This window comes from Manacus vitellinus, unplaced genomic scaffold, assembly GCF_001715985.3.
Source record: "Manacus vitellinus isolate BGI_N305 unplaced genomic scaffold, ASM171598v3 scaffold_32_pilon, whole genome shotgun sequence".
Taxonomy (NCBI): domain Eukaryota; kingdom Metazoa; phylum Chordata; class Aves; order Passeriformes; family Pipridae; genus Manacus; species Manacus vitellinus.
In genome coordinates this window covers 230,180-249,936 of record NW_021940460.1, presented here as the reverse complement: position 1 = coordinate 249,936, position 19,757 = coordinate 230,180, and the positions used below count along the sequence as shown (strand labels likewise).

Here is a 19,757-nt window from a genome sequence, read left to right as displayed (position 1 = left end):
AGTGAGTGCTGGGTAGATAACTACCAAATGCAAAGTACAACAAATCAAAAGAATTAGGTGGTCTTTCTTTTAGTAAACATGAACATAAAGTACGGTCAGAAAAAGAACTGTCACATCAACTGATCGCTTAGAACCTTCTTGAGAGCATCAGAAAAATTTGAAAAAATAATCAAAGGTACACAAATTTTTGAAATTTAAGAACAGCCACAAGACTAGCAAATGGTCCATCCAGTTCAGTACCAATTCCCTGAGAAACAGTCGTAATTAAGAGACTTACGCAAAAAAGCCAAAGCAGATAGTAACAAAGTTCTGGAAGAAAACTCCCAGATGGAACATTTCTTCTTAAGTCACTCTAGTGGGTTGACCCTGGCTGGATGCCAGGCACCTACTAAAGCCACTCTCTCACTCTCCCTCTGCAACTGGACAGAGGAGAGAGAAAAAAAAAAAAGCTAAGGATTCCTGAGTTGAGATTAACAGCTGGGAGAGGTCACTTACTGATTACCTTCATGGGCAAAACAGACTCAAAGTGGGGATATTACTTAAATTTATTACTAACAGACAAAAAGTGAGAAATAAAAAAGTCTTAAAAACACATTCCCCTCACCTCTCCTTCCTTCCATGTTCTCCCTCCTCCCCCCCAGCAGTGCAGGGGGACGAGGAATGGGGGTTACAGTCAGTTGTTGTTTTGGCCACTGCTCAGGGAGAGGAGTCCTTTCCCTGCTCCTGTGGGTGCCCTCTCATGGGAGATAATCCTTGATAGACCTCTCCAGTGTGAGCCCACCCCACGGGAGACAGTCCTTGATGGACCTCTCTGGGGTGAGTCCATCCTTTGGACAGCAGTTCTTCCCAAACTGCTGTCCCGTGGGTCACTTCTCCATGGGGTGCAGTTCTTCACGAATGAGCTGTACCGGTGTGGGTCTTCCACAGGGGCCACAAGTCCTACCTGAGAAAAACCCGCTCCGGCGTGGGCTTCCCTCTCCATGGCCTGCACGTCTCTGGCAGGACCCTGTTCACTCTTGGGCCTCTCACGGGGTCACAGCCTCCTTCACAAATCCACCTGCACCAGCATGGGAGCCTTCATAGGCTGCAGGGGGGGGCTCTGCACCCCAAAGGTCCTCCAGGGGCTGCAGGGGGACAGCCTGCTCCATGGTCTGCACCACGGGCCACAGAGGCCTCAGCTCCAGTGCCTGGAGCACCTCCTCCCCCTCCTTCTGCACTGACCTTGATGTCTACCTTCTTGTTCCCACGTTCTCACTCTGCTCTTCCCTGGCTGGAATTCTCTCTGCGCCACAACCTTCTGTTCTTAAATATCTTATCACAGAGGCATCACTACTATTCCTAAGTGCCTTGGCCTTGGCCAGCGGGAGGAAGTCCGTCCTGGAGCCGGCTGGCATTGGCTCCATGGGACAGGGAAAGCTTCTAGGAGCTTTTAGCAGAAGCCACCCCTGTAGCCCCCCCGCTACCAAAACCCAGCCACAGTGACCCACTACAGTCACATTAAACCAACTGTTTCAAACATTAAAGTAAGGGGGTTTTTAACAACGTATTACCATCCCTAGGTATCCCTTGATCTTGGGTAAATACACACAGCTCCTCAGCAGCAACCTTCTTCACAGTCCTAAATGTTGTCATTCACCAGCACTGGCTCCAGTTTCTCAAATGTGATTTCATTCAGTTTAAAACAATTTCTGATGCACATAACCTTAACTTTCTGATTGCCGAATTTCAATCACACCGTGCTGCCCGCTCATCCAATCTCACTAAGACCTCAGACACCTTTATCAGCTACAGCTAGCCTGGGGGATCCCAGGCACACCATAATTTTGCCACTTCCTCTATCACCATCTTGTCACAGTTATTGGAGGGGAAAAACAGACAGATTACACCGAAGACTTTATAAAATCCAAACACTGTCACTGATGTTTTTCTTTCTTACTCATTTTTGTGAGGATCAGCAATAAATCATTTCATTTTCTAGAATCCAGACAAGACTGCCTACTCTGTATGCCTATCTAAATCACAAGTGAAATTTAAGTTAGACTGTCACTGTCACTAGACCTTTTAGTCACTGTCACTAGACCTTTTTGTAAATACTAACCTTCATGAACAACAGATTTATTCTGTTCAGCAAAACCAGGTGCAACTTTCAGCATTGCTCTTACAGAAACTTGTAAAGAACAATAGATTTGAGAAAAGAGCGCATAACAAAACCTTATTCTGACTCAAAGGGCCACACTCAGCATCTGTAGCTATAAGATTCTAGTCAAAACCAAGGCAAAGCCAGTGTCTTGGTCATTTCCTATTACACTTCCCTTTCCTCATGCTCTCTCTTCACAGTCAGGTATAAAGTTCATGGTATTATGCTTAGGAAAACAAAGTACCTAGATAATTTCTTCTCAAATAGGTGGAGTTAACGGTGCAGTCAGCACAAGCAAAGAACTTTATTCTCCTTTATCAACAGACATGCTTTTTATTCATGTAATGGTACCCTTAAGGTCGTTCTTGGGTATTTCCTTGGATTGAATATAGATAGGTGGCAGAAAAGCAGGAAGTGAAAGACTTGCACTAATCGTTTTATAAGAATGAAGCCTTTGTACCCCTATGTGGTTGCGAGCTATGCTGGCGATGGTACACGCCTTTGGTAGGGTTGCCCATGCCAGACAGGTCAAAACCGTAGGGCCAGATACAATACATCCTTGGGCAGATACAATACATCATTAGCCTTCTGGCAGTCATCCTAGGAGAAGGACAACTCTAATCCCAAACCTGGGCAGATGGAGCTTGCTTAGCCCTGTAAGACCATCCATCTAAGAGAAGGTCACTCTAAACAAACCTACATCCTGAGGACCTCGCTGCCACCGTCCAAGCTCGCTCGGCCCTGGAGATGAACCTTGGGATTAAAGGGCGGGTTCAGATCCGCACATACTGTATCTCACCTAAAAAATCCCTTGCGCAGGCTCGAAGGCTTTACCCACATTTGCAAAGCCCTGTGGCGATGAACAAGGGTCGAAATGGCAGGTGAAAGGTGCACTGGAAGCCGCAGACCCAACCCTGCATGCAGGTGGTTCAGGGCATTGGTCATTAGAGACTGACCAGAGATGACAGTCTCTTTGGGCAGCACCCTGAATGTCCAAGCAGCCTTTTCAAGGACAGCACTGCTTGCTCTACTCAGAGAGGGGCCTAGAAAAGGTGGCCTAAACAAAGGTCATCTCCACTTTCACCCAGTTGGTTAACCGCAGGCCAACGGGCATCTTCTTCCAATGCGGTCACACAAAGATCAAAAGACAAAGGCATGCACCTGCCTCCAAAGGTGTACCTAAATTAACTCTAGCATGTTGGAACTCAGAACCATGCCCGATTCTGTGGATAGCGGACGTCCTGAGCGTCGTTCTGCCCTAATTGCCCATGAGCTGGCTCGTCTCAACATCGACATTGCTGCTCTCAGTGAAGTTCATCTCCATGAGGAAGGCAGCCTCAGAGAACATGGTGCTGGTTACACACTCTTTTGGTCAGGTAAACCCAGAACCGAAAGGCATCTCTCAGGAGTTGGTTTCATGACTAAAAAGCTCTATTGTTCCTAAACTCGAAAATCTGCCAACAGGTCACTCTGACCGCATTATCTCCCTATGCCTTACACTAAACAACAAGCAACACGTCTTCTTTAGTATATATGCCCCAACTCTCCAAGTTGACCCTGCTGAAAAAGATAAATTTTACACCAACCTGTGCCGCCTTACCCAAAAGGTTCCCACAGATGATAAGATCATTGTCCTTGATGATTTCAATGTCAGAGTAGGAAAGAACTTTGAAGCCTCAAAGGAGTATAAGGCAAGCATGGTGTTGGAAACTGCAGTGGTAATGGTCGACTTCTGTTAGAATTCTGTGTGGAGCAACAGCTCACCATCACTAATACTATCTTTCTGCAGAAAAATAGTCTGAAGACAACCTGGATGCATCCTAGATCTAAGCATTGGCACCTCATTGATGACATCTTGGTGTGAGGGAGAGATGTCTGCGATGTCCCATCACACCCACATGACGCCTAGTGCAGAATGCCAAACAGACCATCAACTTGTGCACTGTAACCTTAACTTCAATCTTAAATTCAAACCTAAAAGGGGCAGTATCCCAAGGAGGAGACTCCACATTAACAATCTCCAATCAGTCACAGTGAGAGACAGATTCCAGGCAAATCTTCAAACTAGGCTTGAAAACCATTCCATAGATTCTACAGATGCCTCTCCTGAAACACTTTGGTACCATATTAAAAACAGTATCCTGCAGTCCTCTGAAGAATCCTTAGGGTTCTCCTTCGAGAAGAACAAGAACTGGTTTGATGAAAACAATCAAGAGATCCAGGAATTGCTGAGGTAGAAGAGAACTGCTCAACAAGCACACCTTGCACTGCCGTCTCGTCACGTAAGAAAAGCAGCCTTTCGTCTTGCGCGCAGCAGGCTCCACCAGAAACTCCGTGACATCCAGAACAAATGGTGGATCAATCTAGCTGAAAAAAATCAATTATGCGCAGATACAGGTTGTAACAGACAGATAACATACAAATGCCAAAAATTATGTTTCGCCATTGTTTCTGCCTGTCAAAAACTTCCTACCAAAACTTCTGTGTCAGTTTTCCACCAGAAGTTCTCACCAGAGTCTTCTCACGGGAGTTTTCCTGCTAAAAGATCCTGGTATTGTTCACAGTTATCATATCTCTGTGAACATCTGAACAGGGCTACGTGCCAAAACACCACAGACTACCTCCTTGAACACTATAAAAAGCTGAAGAGAAATTTGGGAAAATCAGGGAACGAGGAATGGAAGAGAGAGTTGGCTATAACTGCTAACTCACCCTCCGCCTCACCCTCACCTTTCCTTCTATCACCTGGAAGCTGCCTGTCTGAAGCTGGACGCCTGTCGTCTTGCAGTGGACTGGGACCCACCGTGCTTCCTGCATGAGTTTTTCCACCCTGACCCTATTTCTGAGAGGTACAGCAGGACCGAGGCCTCTGCACAAGCCTGAGACAGGGCCGGTGTGAGTGACGGCGTGAGCTGCGGAGAAGCCCACATCCTGGCTGCATTCCAGACTCCCTGCAGCTAAAGAGATAACATCGAAAGTGGCAGAGACTACAGAAAAAAAAGGGGCAAAACTGCTTCTTTCTCTCCCTCTCCCCCCCCCACTCCACAAATCAGGTTGGACAAGAAGGTAGTTTGTTTGGTGGTAACCTTTTCTCTCTGCTTTTTAAAAGTAATCTTAGCATTTTCTAACCTTTTCTTATTTTTTCCTCTTTCTCTTTGCATCTCTTAGCAATAAATAAAAACAGTTTTGGTATTAACAGAAAACTTGTATGAGTTTTAATTTTGCTTAAGGGAACATTCGAATATAAAAATTCTTTCTGCAATATTTAGGCAGATTGCAACACAGGTGATCAAAGAGGATTCTACGAGGCCTTGAAAACAGCATACGGGCCTACATACCAGGTACAAAGCTCTCTACTCAGCGCCAATGGTCAAATGCTTCTAAAAGACAAAACCTCCATTCTGAATTGACGGTCTGAACACTTTCAGACCCTTTTCAGTACTAGCCGTGTAGTCCAAGACTCAGCAATTCAGTCCATCACACAACAACCGGTGAAGTATGAATTGGATATTGCCCCCACTTTCGGAGAAACCCTTAAGGTCATACAGCAGATGAAAATCGACAAGGCAGTTGGGGTTGATGGAATTCCACCTGAAGTCTGGAAACATGGGGGCCATGCACTCCATGCTAAATTTCACGAGTTTGTGGCGCACTGTTGGGAACTAGGCCAACTACCATCAGACCTCTGTGACACAGTCATCATCACTTTGTATAAGAAGAAAGGAATTAAATCAGACTGTTCAAATTACCATGGTATTACTCTGCTCTCCATTGCTGGCAAAATCTTGGCGAGAATACTCTTGAACAGACTAATACCTGCTATAGCAGAAGGAATTCTACCTGAAAGCCAGTGTGGTTTCAGAGCCAACAGGAGTACCACAGACATGGTATTTGTCCTCAGACAACTGCAAGAGAAGTGTAGGGAACAGAACAAAGGTCTCTATGTAACCTTTGTCGACCTCACCAAGGCTTTTGATACTGTGAGTAGAAGAGGTCTGTGGCAGATTTTGGAACGCTTAGGTTGTTCCCCCAAGTTCCTTAAAATGATCATCTCACTCCATGAGGATCAGCACGGCCAAGTCAGATATGGCAACACACTTTCTGAGCCCTTTTTAATTAAGAATGGTGTGAAACAAGGCTGTGTTCTTGCACCAACTCTATTCACAGTCTTTTTCAGCATGATGCTCCAAAGGACCACGTCAGACCTCGATGATCAGGATGGTATCTATATCCGATACCGTACTGATGGAAGCCTGTTCAACCTAAGGCGACTGAAGGTCCACACTAAGACCTTAAACCATCTTGTCTGGGAGCTGCTTTATGCTGATGACGTTGCCCTTGTTGCCCACACAGAAGCAGCTCTGCAGCGTTTAACATCCTGCTTTGCAACGCTGCTGAGCTCTTTGGACTGGAAGTCAGCTTAAAGAAGACAGAAGATCTCTATCAACCTGCACCTCAGGAAGTCTTCCATCATCCCCATATCACCATTGGCCAATCAGTTTAATTTCCTAGGTAGCCTCATCTCCTCTGATGGTAAGACTGATGGAGAGATAGACAATAGGTTAGCAAAGGCATACTGTGCCTTCGGAAAGCTTCATAAAAGAGTATGGTGAAATAAACACTTGAAGAAAAGTACTAAGATCAGTGTTTACAAAGCCATAGTGCTGTCTACTCTTTTATATGGATTTGAATCATGGGCCATTTACTGCCACCACCTGCAACTCCTAGAATGCCTTCCATGAATGCTGTCTTTGTACAATCCTAAACATTCACTGGTCAGATTATGTGACCAATACATCTGTTCTAGAATAAGCAGCAGTCACAAGCATTGAGGCCATGTTGATGAGAACACAGCTGCGTTGGGCAGGGCACAACTCAAGGATGATGGACCACCGCCCCCCTAAGATCTTGCTTTATGGTGAACTGGCCACCGGCTGCTGTAAGAGAGGAGCCCTGAAGTGAAGATACAAGGACTCCCTGAAACAACATCTCAGCCTTGGCCATATTGATCAACATAACTGATCTACTCTGGCTTCTAATCGGGAGGCCTGGAGACACACTGTCTTTAATGCTGCTGCTTCCTTTGAGAACACACGCAGGATAACTCTTGAGGAGAAAAGACAATGCAGAAAGAATCATGCCTTGCAGAATATACCACTTAAGGAGTGTTTCTGCTGTGCCTTTTGCAACCGGACGTGCCTACTTCGTATTGGCCTTTTTGGCCACCAACACGCTTGTAACAAACATGGGTAGAGCCCTTCCCAAATCTTCGTTCGCAAAGCCCAGCCATGATGGCACCCTTAACTATGATCATAGCTACCTTTAAAGCAAAACTAACAGGATTTGCAAGAAGGAGCACTGCTGCTACCATAACCTGGCTTTTAAAAGCACACAACTTGGGCTGGAGAGCCTTAGTGCTTAGAATAAAGCCAGTGGAGGATGATGTACTTTTCATATCACATCAAAGCACGCCATGTTGGGTGACGAGTACCTTACAAATGCCATTCATGATTTAAAATAACAACAATTCCATCCCAATTTGTTTATAGCATGCTCCAGAGTGGTGTGATTTGAGAGATTAAAACAAAACCAAAATCACAAAAGACAACCTTGCGGAAATATGAAAAGAGAAATGTGGCTGGAGAAGAAGTACAACTCCAACTAAGATGACACCTTTTCAATATTTCAGTAAAAAAACCACAACCGATTACATTAATTTATTCTCACAAAAACAACATTTCACATCTCTAATCTTCTAATGGTGTTTCCACATCTGTTCCTTCACTGTAATCCGAACACTGGTGGCTTCCTTTATACATATTAGGTAAAAAACATATACCTGACTAGGTTGTCTACTATAAAAGTAGACAGATGAATGGGCTATGTGTCCAGAAACCAAAACAAACCAAAGAATTAAGGAGAGGTAAAGGACTTCCAAAATATCCCCGGGGAAGCATCTTTGACCAGAGTAACCATGGCGTGTGGATGCATGTCTGTGGAGAACTCTACTTAAGGGATCGTGAAAGACCACCACCAAAAAGATCCCAGCTTTCTGTGTGTCCATTCACGTGCTCACTTTGAAGAACAAAAAGCAACAGAGGTAGCCGATGATGATGATTATACTCCTGCAATACATCTAAAAAGAGCCCTGGGCTCTTAAATGAATGCTTGCACAGCTGTGTCTCGCTTCTGCAGCATGACATTACCTGACACCTCTTCAGAAAACCAAGCAGAGAGAAAAATAATCTTGATTTTTATCTTACCAACATTGCACTCTTCCGCTTTTCTTCTCCCAGAATTGTCAGCTCCATTAGTTGACCTAGTGCGTTTCGGTCTCTCCTTACAGGGTAGGTAGTCGTCATCATCTTAAAGAAACATAAAAATTGAACACTGGTTCAATGTCCAGACAACTCATGTGCAATGCTGGAACTGCTTTGAATTTCAAAGCTCTAATGCAAGTATTGGACTGGGCTTATCAGGGCACCAAACTGTGCAACACATTACTTATGTGAGAAACTTTAGAAAGCTCCTCTTCCTACTTCTGTAGGAATAAACTGTGCAAGGCAGCCTCTGTAAGGTACAAGACAGCAAAAAGCACAGCAGCTTCTGTACTTCCTAAGGAAAACAACATTGTGTTTTGAAACATGACTGCAAACCTCACAATCATAAAATGACCATGCAACAGCAAAAGGAAATCAGGAAATAAACTGTGCAGATATTGACTACATTTTTTATCTAACTGGAAGTAGTACCCTTCCACTAGAAAGTCTCGCAACAACAGTACCTAAGTTTTGTCTTGAAGAGCTCAAAGGTGCTAAAACCAGTTTCGAAACACTGTAAAACTAATGGACACAAATGAAAACTCATGTAACAGGTCAACTCCACCTAAAACACACACAGATGGACAGACAGGAAAACTGCAAATGCAGGAATTTTTGCGTGAGCTGCTACTCAGCCAGTCACTTCTCAATCCAACCCTATCCTCCTTAGGTTCCTGAGCTAGGAAGACTGTCCAATTCCCAACACCTGCAACCTTAATGGAAAATGAACCATTTCAACAGACAATCAATTTCACATAAAGAATAGCAGGCACCCAGGTCACTAAGGGCATAGTTTACTTCGCAAGAATAACATGACATATTGACACACCTTGTACCTATGTAGTTGTATTATATTCCGTCAGATCATTTTTACTTTTGCGGAAAGACTTTTACGGATACACAGAACTTAATGACTCTTACTACCTCTTCTGTTGAGATAATAAGAACTCTTCTGTAAGAGTTATTTTATTGCTGGATGACAAAAAAATACTAGTAATGCCAGAAGTATCAACTTTGTCCTAAATGCCCCTGCCTATTTCCTAGATTGCTAATTGGGTGGTCTCAATCCTAATCGAATTCCAGAAGCAAGCACTGCAAAGCCACTCTCAAAAGTGTTTTAAAGCAGCCACAGGACATGTAATCCACAAACACAAGAAACAGAGCTGACTCCCAACCAAGATCCTAGACTGAAAACAACAGCAACACTGGGCAGTGGCTTTAGTGCCATTCAGATGAGAAAGGCAAGTGGCAAGTGCAAAGGTTTTCCTCTCGTATTTATCGCTATGAGGCAAATAAATTGAGGTTTCACTTATGCCACCTGTGACACAGCCCTTCTGTTCTGGTACAGTTCTTCCCAGAAGCGAGTGTTCACCAGAAATTTTATATAACTACAGTGTGCTTACAAAACAATGTGTTCTTCAGAATGAATGAAAGTTATAACATCCTGTGTGTTCAAGGAGTATTCTTCATTACCAACACTTGAAATGAACGTGAAAGATGCAAACTGCTGCCTGGCATCATTTCAAAACCAGCCCAGGAAGTCCAATATCCTTCAGCACATTGTGGCTTTATAAAACTTCTGGACTAGATCTGTTTACCAAGCAGTGCACAATCCAAGCTGCAGTCAACACTGGTACATGTCTGTTTATTCAGTGACAAGTAACCCAGGCACTGGAAAGCATTTTTTGAATATAAAAATGTCCAACAGACTGAAATCAATGAACCACTGAACTGACCTTCAAGAGTGACCTCAACCTCAGGATCCTCACTTGTTTCTGATGAGTCATGCTGGGAGGAAGCTGAAAGGGAAAATCAGGGCTGCTGAATGATGGACACAGAAAAGGGTTTTCTAACCAAACACTCCACTCTTCAGATTCAGAGGAGAACGAGAACTTCTACAGGACTCTGACTGCCACTCTCCACAAGACGGCAGTCATTACTTCTGCAGAACTGCGACCATCATCTGGACCAACAGGCTTCCTTTCCTTTTACTTTGCACCTGGGGGGGCCACGTGGTAACAGCAAATGAACACCATTCTCTTCTTGTCACAGGGGGCTGGGTTATACAGCTGCCTTTGGGGGGTAAAACCAGTTTTTGCTCTATCATTCTATTTATTGTAATCTTTTTAGTAAATTGTAACTCTGACTTGTAATCTCTCTTGAGTTGGGTTCATTTCTCCTGCCGGTTTACTTTTAAACCAGCACAGGTCACAAAAATAACTGTCACATCAACTGACTGCTTAAAACACTTTGAGAGCATCAGAAAAGTTTAAAAAAAATAATAAAAGATTCTAGCATGCCCCAGAATGGTGTGATTTGAGAGATTAAAGCAAAACCAAAATCACAAAAGGCAACCTTGTGGAAATATGAAAAGAGAAATGTGGCTGGAGAAGAAGTACAACTCCAATTAAGGTGACACCTTTTCAAATATTTCAGTAAAAAAAAACCAACCAATTACGTTAATTTATTCTCACAAAAAACATTTCACATCTCTAATCTTCTAACCGTGTTTCCACATCTGTTCCTTCACTGCAATCTGAACACTGGTGGCTTCCTTTATACATATCAGGTAAAAAACATCTACCTGACTAGGCTGTCTACTATAAAAATAGACAGATGAATGGGCTATGTGTCCAGAAACCAAAACAAACAAAGGAATAAAGGAGAGGTAAAGGACTTCCAAAAAATCCCAGGGGAAGCATCTTTGACCAGAGTAACCATGGCGTGTGGGTGCATTTCTGTGGAGAACTCTACTTAAGGGATCATGAAAGAACACCACCAAAATGATCCCAGCTTTCTGTGTGTCCATTCACGTGCTCACTTTGAAGAACTAAAAGCAACAGAGGTAGCCTATGATGATGATTATACTCCTGCAATACATCTACAAAGAGCCCTGAGCTCTTAAATGAATGCTTGCACTGGTGTGTCTCGCTCCTGCAGCATAATATCTTTTTATAAAACCAAGCAGAGGGAAAAAAGATGTTATATTTTTATCTTACTGTAGGGGTGGTACCCTTTCAGAAGAATTTGTAACGAGGAGTTAGAACTTGTTTTCCCTAAGGTAGTCCCTCCTGCCCAAGAGTACACTTTAAAAAACAACTGGATGTTTTCCCTTCCCTTCACCTTTTGCATTCCAGAGAAAAAGCTGCAGTCTCTCTCTCTGGGCTGAGGAGAGAGAAACCCTCATGGGTGTTACAGGCCATGCTGGTGGTGAGCCTGGGGGGAGGAGGCCAGAGAAGAAAACAAGCCTGGCAGAGATCAGGAGGCAGGAGTTTCTCAGGCCCAGCATTTTCCTCAGCTGGGGCAGATTTTGTTTTGTCAGTTTTTGTGTTCTTACCTTGGAAATAAACCTTTTTTGGGATCGTTCCAATGCCTTGGCATTTTGGGGGGATACCTGCGTGTATCTCACTCTGCACTTACCAACATTGCACTTTTCCACTTTTCTTCTCCCTGAATTGCCAGCTCCAATAGTTGACCTAGTGCGTTTCGGTCGCTTGTTAGGGGGCAGATAGTCATCATCATCTTAAAGAAACATAAAAATTGAACACTGGTTCAATGTCCAGAAAACTCATGTGCAATGCTGGAACTGCTTTGAATTTCAAAGCTCTAATGCAAGTATTGGACAACGAACAGACAAAGACAATCAATTTCACATAAAGAATAGCAGGTACCTAGGAGTTTGCTATGCAAGAATAACATGACATATTGACACACCTTGTATCTATGCAGTTGTATTATATTCCGTCAGACAAAACCCCTTCAGACCATTTTTACTTTTGTGTAAAGGCCTTTACGGATACACAGAACTTAATGACTCTTCTCTTATTACCTCTTCTGTTGAGGTAATGTAAGAGTTATTTTATTGCTGGATGACAAAAAGGTAATAATAGTGCCAGAAATGTCCTAAATGCCCCTGCCTATTTCCTAGATTGCTAATTGGGTGGTCTCAATCCTAATTGAATTCCAGAAACAAGCACTGCAAAGTCACTCTCAAAAGTGTTTTAAAGCAGCCACAGGACATGTAATCCACAAACACAAGAAACAGAGCTGACTCCCAACCAAGATCCTAGACTGAAAACAACAGCAACACTGGGCAGTGGCTTTAGTGCCATTCAGATGAGAAAGGCAAGTGGCAAGTGTAAAGGTTTTTCTCTCGTATTTATCGCTATGAGGCAAATAAATTGAGGCTTCACTTATGCCACCTGTGACACAGCCCTTCTGTTCTGGTACAGTTCTTCCCAGAAGCGAGTGTTCACCAGAAATTTTATATAGCTACAGTGTGCTTACAAAACAATGTGTTGTTCAGAATGAATGAAAGTTATAACATCCTGTGTTTTCAGTGAGTATTTTTCATTACCAACACTTGAAATTAACGTGAAAGATGCAAACTGCTGCCTGGCATCATTTCAAAACCAGCCCAGGAAGTCCAATATCCTTCAGCATATTGTAGCTTTATAAAACTTCTGGACTAGATCTGTTTACCAAGCAGTGCACAATCCAAGCTGCAGTCAACACTGGCACATAAGTCTGTTTATTCAGTGACAAGTAACCCAGGCACTGGAAAGCATTTTTTGAACATAAAAATGCCCAACAGACTGAAATCAATGAACCACTGAACTGACCTTCTTCATTGGAGAACTCAACCTCAGAATCCTCACTTGTTTCTGACGAGTCATGCTGGGAGGAAGCTGAAAGGGAAAAACAGGGTTGCTGAATGATGGACACAGAAAAGGGTTTTCTAACCAAACACTCCACGATTCTGCATTGAAACTAACATTTGTCAGAGAAACCCCTGCCACTCACTGCAGGCAACAAAAGCAGAAGCAAAGATATTTTACCAAAAGCCTTGAAGCAATTCCAGACAAGGGTAAGGAGGTGAGGATTACACTTGCTAAACCACGTGTGCAGCAGTGCAGAGTTGGTGGCAAGGACAGTAGGAAATCCCTTGTTCTTGGCTTAGAAGGATTAATACAATCATCAATATTTTTCTCTTTGTTATCAAGGATTACTGAAAATATAAACAAAGGCTGTGTGCCACCACAGATTAGGCATTTCTTTACCATTTACACAGCCTCTGGCTGTTGCACTGTAATGACCACCATAACAGGCTGCAAGGCCAATAATGAAACACGGGAGGGAAATTCATGATCACAAAGGCTTTTGTTGGGGCCATGTGCACCAACAAAACAAACAGGATTAGGCCTATCAACACTCGGTGTGAGAAACAGCAATTTACATTCAACTGCAGTAAAGTTTAAAAAACTACAGGCAGCTAGATCAGAAACTATACCAACATTAAGCAGCAGGGTATGAAGGAACGTGTTTTACTTATTCTGGCACAGTAATGCTGCACTTGTGCATTTTCAAGAGCATCTGCTTTCAGATCTCTGTAAGATGGAGTATGATATCGCTTTGGGAGCAAGTTGGAAGGAATCTCTGCTTCAAAGGCCCTTCATGTGATGTTGTCTATAGTAGACGTTCAGCAGCATCTCCTGATGACACCTTAACTGGAGTATATTTGAACTATGTCAAACAGATCATCCCGTCCATGGAAAACAGGGAATGATGTTTTGCTCTAATTCCGAGTGAATGCTGGGTGGATAACTACCAAATGGAAAGTACAACAACCAAAAGAATTAGGTGGTCTTTCTTTTAGTAGACGGGAACATAAAGTATGGTCATGTCCTAGTTACAGAGGCCTGGACCTGTCGAGGTTGACAGAGAACCTGTCAGCAGCCTGGCAATTAGTGACGAGGAATTTAAACAACTTTTAGGAAATATTTACTGTAATGCCAGACGGAACAAACGTAATGCAGCCGAGACCAAAGGTCACCAATCAAAAAGTGTATAGTGTCACCAATAGCATGTTACAGCATGCACAGTGTCTTCAGTGTCACCAATAAGAGTGTGTGCAGTGTCTTCTGTATTACCAATTAAAGCATATACAGTGTTTTATGCTTTAGACTTTTGACCAATTGTGTTGTGGCACGATAGTGTCCAAAGAGTATAAAAGAAACACTTGAGAGCAATAAACAGCTTCCTGATCACCTTACACCTGGACTATGTCTGATATCTGTGTTATTTTGGCCGTTCCGACTTTATCAGCGACATATGGAAACGCCAATGTGATTGCAGCATGGAAGAAAGATTTATCTCCAACTCCGAGAAAGAGTTTGGAGGAATTCCACTCTGAGAGAGAGGGGCTGCCATGACTTCCCTTCTAGAGGGGGAAAGAGCAGAGATTTTCTCTCCTAGAGAGAGAGAGAGGACCTGTGGGACAAGGCACAGGGGGAACGGAGCCCGGTGAAGCTTGAGAGTGGGCATGGTTCCCGTGAAAAGGTCCGAACCTGAACTTTTTCGAACCCTCATTAGGTAAGCTAACGGGGGTGCCACCGGGGACAATATTTTAACAATGGGACAGAATATAATGAAGGAGGAAAGTGTAGTTCTATCTACGTGGAAATCCCTCCTTAACCGAAAGAATGTCAAGGTTGCTGAATTTAATTTACGACATGTGCTGTTACAGTACTGAAAATAAGGCTTTGAAGCTACTACGTTAAGTTGCATTTCATGTGTTTGCCTAACACTTGCTCTGTGAGACTTTGAAAGATTTAGAAGCGTAAGGGAGGCAACAATCTATGCAATAATTCATATAAGAACTAAAACTCTTAAACGCAGTTGCCCAGAAAGATAAGCAGGTTGCCGATGTAACAAATTGTCCTTGAACTACACCTCCAAGCAAAAAAATGCAGAAAAATTTAATAATTCACTCCCGGAGACAGAAAAGAAGTAAGGACCGCCCCCCTCTCCATTTGCCACTGCTGCAGAAGAAACAGTTTTTCCACCAGATAACTCCACCAAGAAAACAACTAAGAAAAGAAATTCAAGTCAAGATATATAAGTGAATGGAGAGGGACAGAGATAAATTAGAACAGTGGGGGTTGGGCAGAAAACAGGACAGCAAGGCCCATCCCTGTATAAGCTATTGAACTTAAAAGTCAGCACCTACCTCCTTTTCTTGCTTTTTTGTAGCCTGAGTTACCTATTTTTTGTTCATGTACTAATTGGCTGTTTCAGTCTCACAATGTGTGTAAGATAAAATACAAAAAATATGCAACAAATCAAGTTTGGTGTCATGGAAGCCTGAAGAAGACAATCTCTGCCGTGGGGGGAAGAAAAGAGGGGGCAAAAACTACCTCTGATATTTCTGTTAATTCTCGTGTTAACTGTAGTGTCTGTGGAATGTGTTTTTGTGAGCTCACAATATTATTGTTACTGTGTGTGTGCGTATGTGAAGAAACAAAGTTCTTTGCCAGGAAAAATTCAAAAGCAGGAGTGAAACTCTCCTACTTTGTAAAAATTGCAACTTTGTAACCTTCTGACTGGCGAGAGAAATTGTCTTACAATTTCATAACATAGTCTCACTAACTGTTTTCTGAAGTTGTTCATTAAAATAACCAAAATTGTTTTAAAATACATACATAAATGTAATGGAGAAATAGAGTTTTTAAAGTAACTGCTGACAACTGCCTGTGATAAGAAAATTCCAAGGTATGTGGGAGGAGCGATTCTCCAGCAGAGCTGCTAAGCACAGCTGTGCTACCTTCCCTCTCCCCCCCTGCTCAAACAGCTCTGTAAACATTCTTTTGTTGCTTCTGTATTTTACAGATAGGTTTTTTGAGATTGTTGAGGAAGCCTTAAGATAGACTTATTTGGTGGAATACCTAGCTCAAAAATAACTTATTTGACAGGGGCAGTTTTTGCCAGAGAAAAAAAGGGAAAAATAAATGAACTGTTTCTAGCTGGAAGTTTCCACCTTTGTGGAAAGAGAGATAAAATCTAAAGATATAATACAGGAAATTGCCTAACAACAGACAGTGTTTCAAGTTTAAACTGCATCTGTCCTAGTCTCTGTGCTAAGCAGCAGAGGTGTGTCCCTGTTATAGGTGACAAGCTTAAGCCAGAACTGTTGCTGCTTTGCCAGGTGTGCATTCTGGATCCCCCAGTATACTCTTATGAGCAAAACCCTAGTTTAAAACAACCTGAGTGAGTTTTACTGTGACTTTATGTAAATTGCTAAAGTTGAGAGCTACTTTACGAGTGTTAACTTCTTAAATACATCTATGTAAGTTAAACTGTTACACCTATTTTGTTTAAATAAGATGTTTAAAGTTTTCACGCATATCCCAGAAAAATACATAAATATCAGCAAAAATTCAGAATTGGCTGCTTATAAATCCTAGCTGATCATATAGTTTCAGAGGCTGGGTGAGACTGCTTAAATTTTAAAAGGATGTGACTGTTCTCCAGTTTCATTTTTTACATTCAGAGAGGCAGGAATCTGCCCTATGAATTTGTGAATCCTGTTCAAATCCTAAGCCATGTGTGGCTAGATAATAGAAAAGTAAAAGATGCAGAACTACATTTAATCCAATTATGCAACTAAAACCCTTATCAAAATCAGTAATCTCATCCTCTGAAAGATTTCCATATGCTGAGATTTTGAACAGCCAACTGTTTCTTCATAATGAAAGCTGCTATTTGCTTTTATTGAAGCTACAGTGACCTTCCTGAAATTCAGTGTGTTTTACTTTACAATAGGAGAGAATTGTTCTGCAGTACATGATAAAATGCTGCTCAAATTGATAAAAGCAAAGTAAAAGGAAATACAGAAGTTAGAGACCTAAAAAGATGAGCTAAAACTAAATGTGATTGTTCTAACCAATGTTATTTGAGAAGCAGGATTGAAGAATGCTCCAGAAAAAATTCAAAGAACCAAGCCATGGAACCTATCTCCAACAGAGAGAATTACATCACACAGAATCATCACTAGGCCTTTGAGTCCAAAGATAAACTGTGAAATTACCCAGGATACCCACTTAAAACTGACTGAACTATTAATAACAAATTTGTGAGGTCTTTATTAAAGGTGAAGAACAACTAAAGAAAGCAGATGAACAAGAGCCGAGAGTTAATTACGTCCCACACATCAGAGACAATTTAGACTGACTTAGCACAGAAGACACTGAATTTCGAGCTGTATTAGCAGACTGTAATAGTGATTTATCTATTCATTTTTCTAGGTACCGACTATAGACAGAAATCATGTGTTGCTGCCAATCACTCATTACTCATGTAACTCAGACATTGGTTTAACTTCTCCACAGTTTAGGAAGTTTTGAAAAACTGTAAGGACAAGTAATGTTGTAATTTGCTGGTTTTCCAGAGCTAAAACAATTCTTGCAGGTTGGGGTGCATGTCATGCTGCAGACATCCAGCATAAATCTCTAAAAGTTACAACATTACACTCAGTGTGAGGGGGCATGAACCTCTTTAACAGAATTATTTGCAATGCACCGCATGAATTCTAATAACTGTTTTGGTTTCCTTTAGTGACTACTGCTGTGAAGCTTCTCTTAATATACTGAATGTAAACGTTCAGAAATTCTTTTTCAGTATTAACACTGTTGGGTAGATGATCCCATGATAACGTATTGTACAGGCTAATTTAATCCATATTTGATACAATATTCCTTCGATTCAATCAAGATGTGAATTATGAGTAACTAAATTCAAGAAGTGAAATACCATTTGTATTAATTTACAGCTCTTACAGCATGTTGCTAAAAGATGAACAAAAATATAGAATTAGATGATGCACTAATAGAATAACATAACCCTGAATTTTACACATGAATGGAAATTGCTTTATAGAGCACTTCATTCCATGCAAGATTTCTAATACCCTTTCATGTTAAAAGTGAAAGTAAGGATAATTCTTCTAATGGAAAAATAGATGTTAGTGCTTTAAAGATTAAATTTCAGTAAGCTACAAACATGTCCCACCTATCTCAGGAAAAATAGGACTTTTAAGTACTGACTTTACATAAAACAGAATACATATGACTTGAGCATTGCAATTTCAGAAATTTTCACTAAAATAACTGTCTCTTTTTAACTTTGTGAAGAACGTGATACAATAATATTCAACTACAGACAGAAGCTTTATCTTATACCTTTTATTTTAACTTAGAGGGACCAGTTGTAATACTAGTAGTGCAGTACTGTTCGTTGTCTGTGTAAAGGGACAAAACCTTACGTTTATACTTAAATTACTGATGTTTAAAAACTCCTGAGATTTTTATTATTCAAACAGTTCTTTAACTCGTTGCAGTTAAATTCAAAGGTCTAAATTGTTGGGTTTTTTTCCTTTTTGCCCTTCTATATGTCTGCTTACTAAAAGAATAATTAAGAGTAATTCAAAAAATTTAATCCTAATCCAGATTACTGTAGTCCAGTGATTGCAAACTAAACCTTCTTTCATTCCTTTTCCCCCTTCCTGACATCACATTTGTGTCTCCCTGCAGCAAACTCATTGAAGAAGTCTATCAGCCAAATAATAAGGGGTTTTTTTGCATAACTAAGTCAGCTGTGTGGCCTGAGTATCAAGACTATGTTGTCTCCACAGTGAACTGACTTGAACACTTACACAAATAAGCCCACAGGACAAGTGGAACTAAAAATAAGATCAAGTAGCACATATAACACATGATGTGTAATTTCTCTTGATGTTCCTTAATCATCTCCTTTAGAATGCTCTGTATGTACTACTGTCTTCTTAACTTTGACTTAACTGGCAGTTAGTACCCAAAATGAAATAGCATCAATAACAAATAATGGTTATAACAGTGGAACTTCGGTTGTGAAACAAATTGGGTACATTTTGGTTGGAAATTGAAGGTGTACGGGCATTACTTTCTTATATTCTTTTAACTCAAATGACATTGTTTTTATTGTGATGCGTAGAAAAATCAAATTACTGCAAGATACAGATATGCGGAGATTCCTAACTCACTCATAGGACAAACTGTTGTCAAGAAAACATTTTACGCATCAAATGAACATTTTAAAATATAAAAAGGGGGGAAAGAGACTATGCAGGTGCATCAACAGATGATAAATCAGAATACAACTCATTTAAATTTGTTAGGCCTTATATTCCTTGTATGTATTCCTTTTCAAGCCAGGTACAGTTGTTAGACATGACTGCCAAAGATGACAAACTGAGAAGTACACAGCCAATAACTACTTAAAATGTAAACTGTGTAATTAAAATGTAAAAGTATAATAGAAATTCCAGCTATGCGTGAGTGAAGAGTGACTGACCTGGCCACCAATGAATGACTGAAGGGAGATTGTATGAGAGTGTCCTAGTTAGAACAGCTGGGACCGATTCATCACTGGATGGGTATAGCCCAAAACTGTGTATTCTATGGCCCTCCATGCCATTTCCCAGAAAC

At 41.5% G+C, this 19,757-nt stretch overlaps 1 protein-coding gene across 2 annotated transcripts in view; it reads right to left on the bottom strand.

Annotated features, from left to right (window-relative positions):
* GTF2I (general transcription factor IIi) overlaps positions 1-19,757 on the bottom strand; it is an 87,785-nt gene that overhangs the window by 40,686 nt on the left and 27,342 nt on the right. The window contains exons 13-16 of one of the 2 annotated variants that reach the window (XM_018076722.2): positions 13,080-13,145; positions 11,878-11,979; positions 10,194-10,256; positions 8,401-8,502 (exon numbers count right to left, since the gene is read on the bottom strand). In XM_018076722.2, coding sequence (XP_017932211.2) covers positions 8,401-8,502; positions 10,194-10,256; positions 11,878-11,979; positions 13,080-13,145 — 333 coding nt within the window. The remainder of the gene's footprint in view (positions 1-8,400; positions 8,503-10,193; positions 10,257-11,877; positions 11,980-13,079; positions 13,146-19,757) is intronic. The other variant, XM_029961335.1, reaches the window with a different exon arrangement.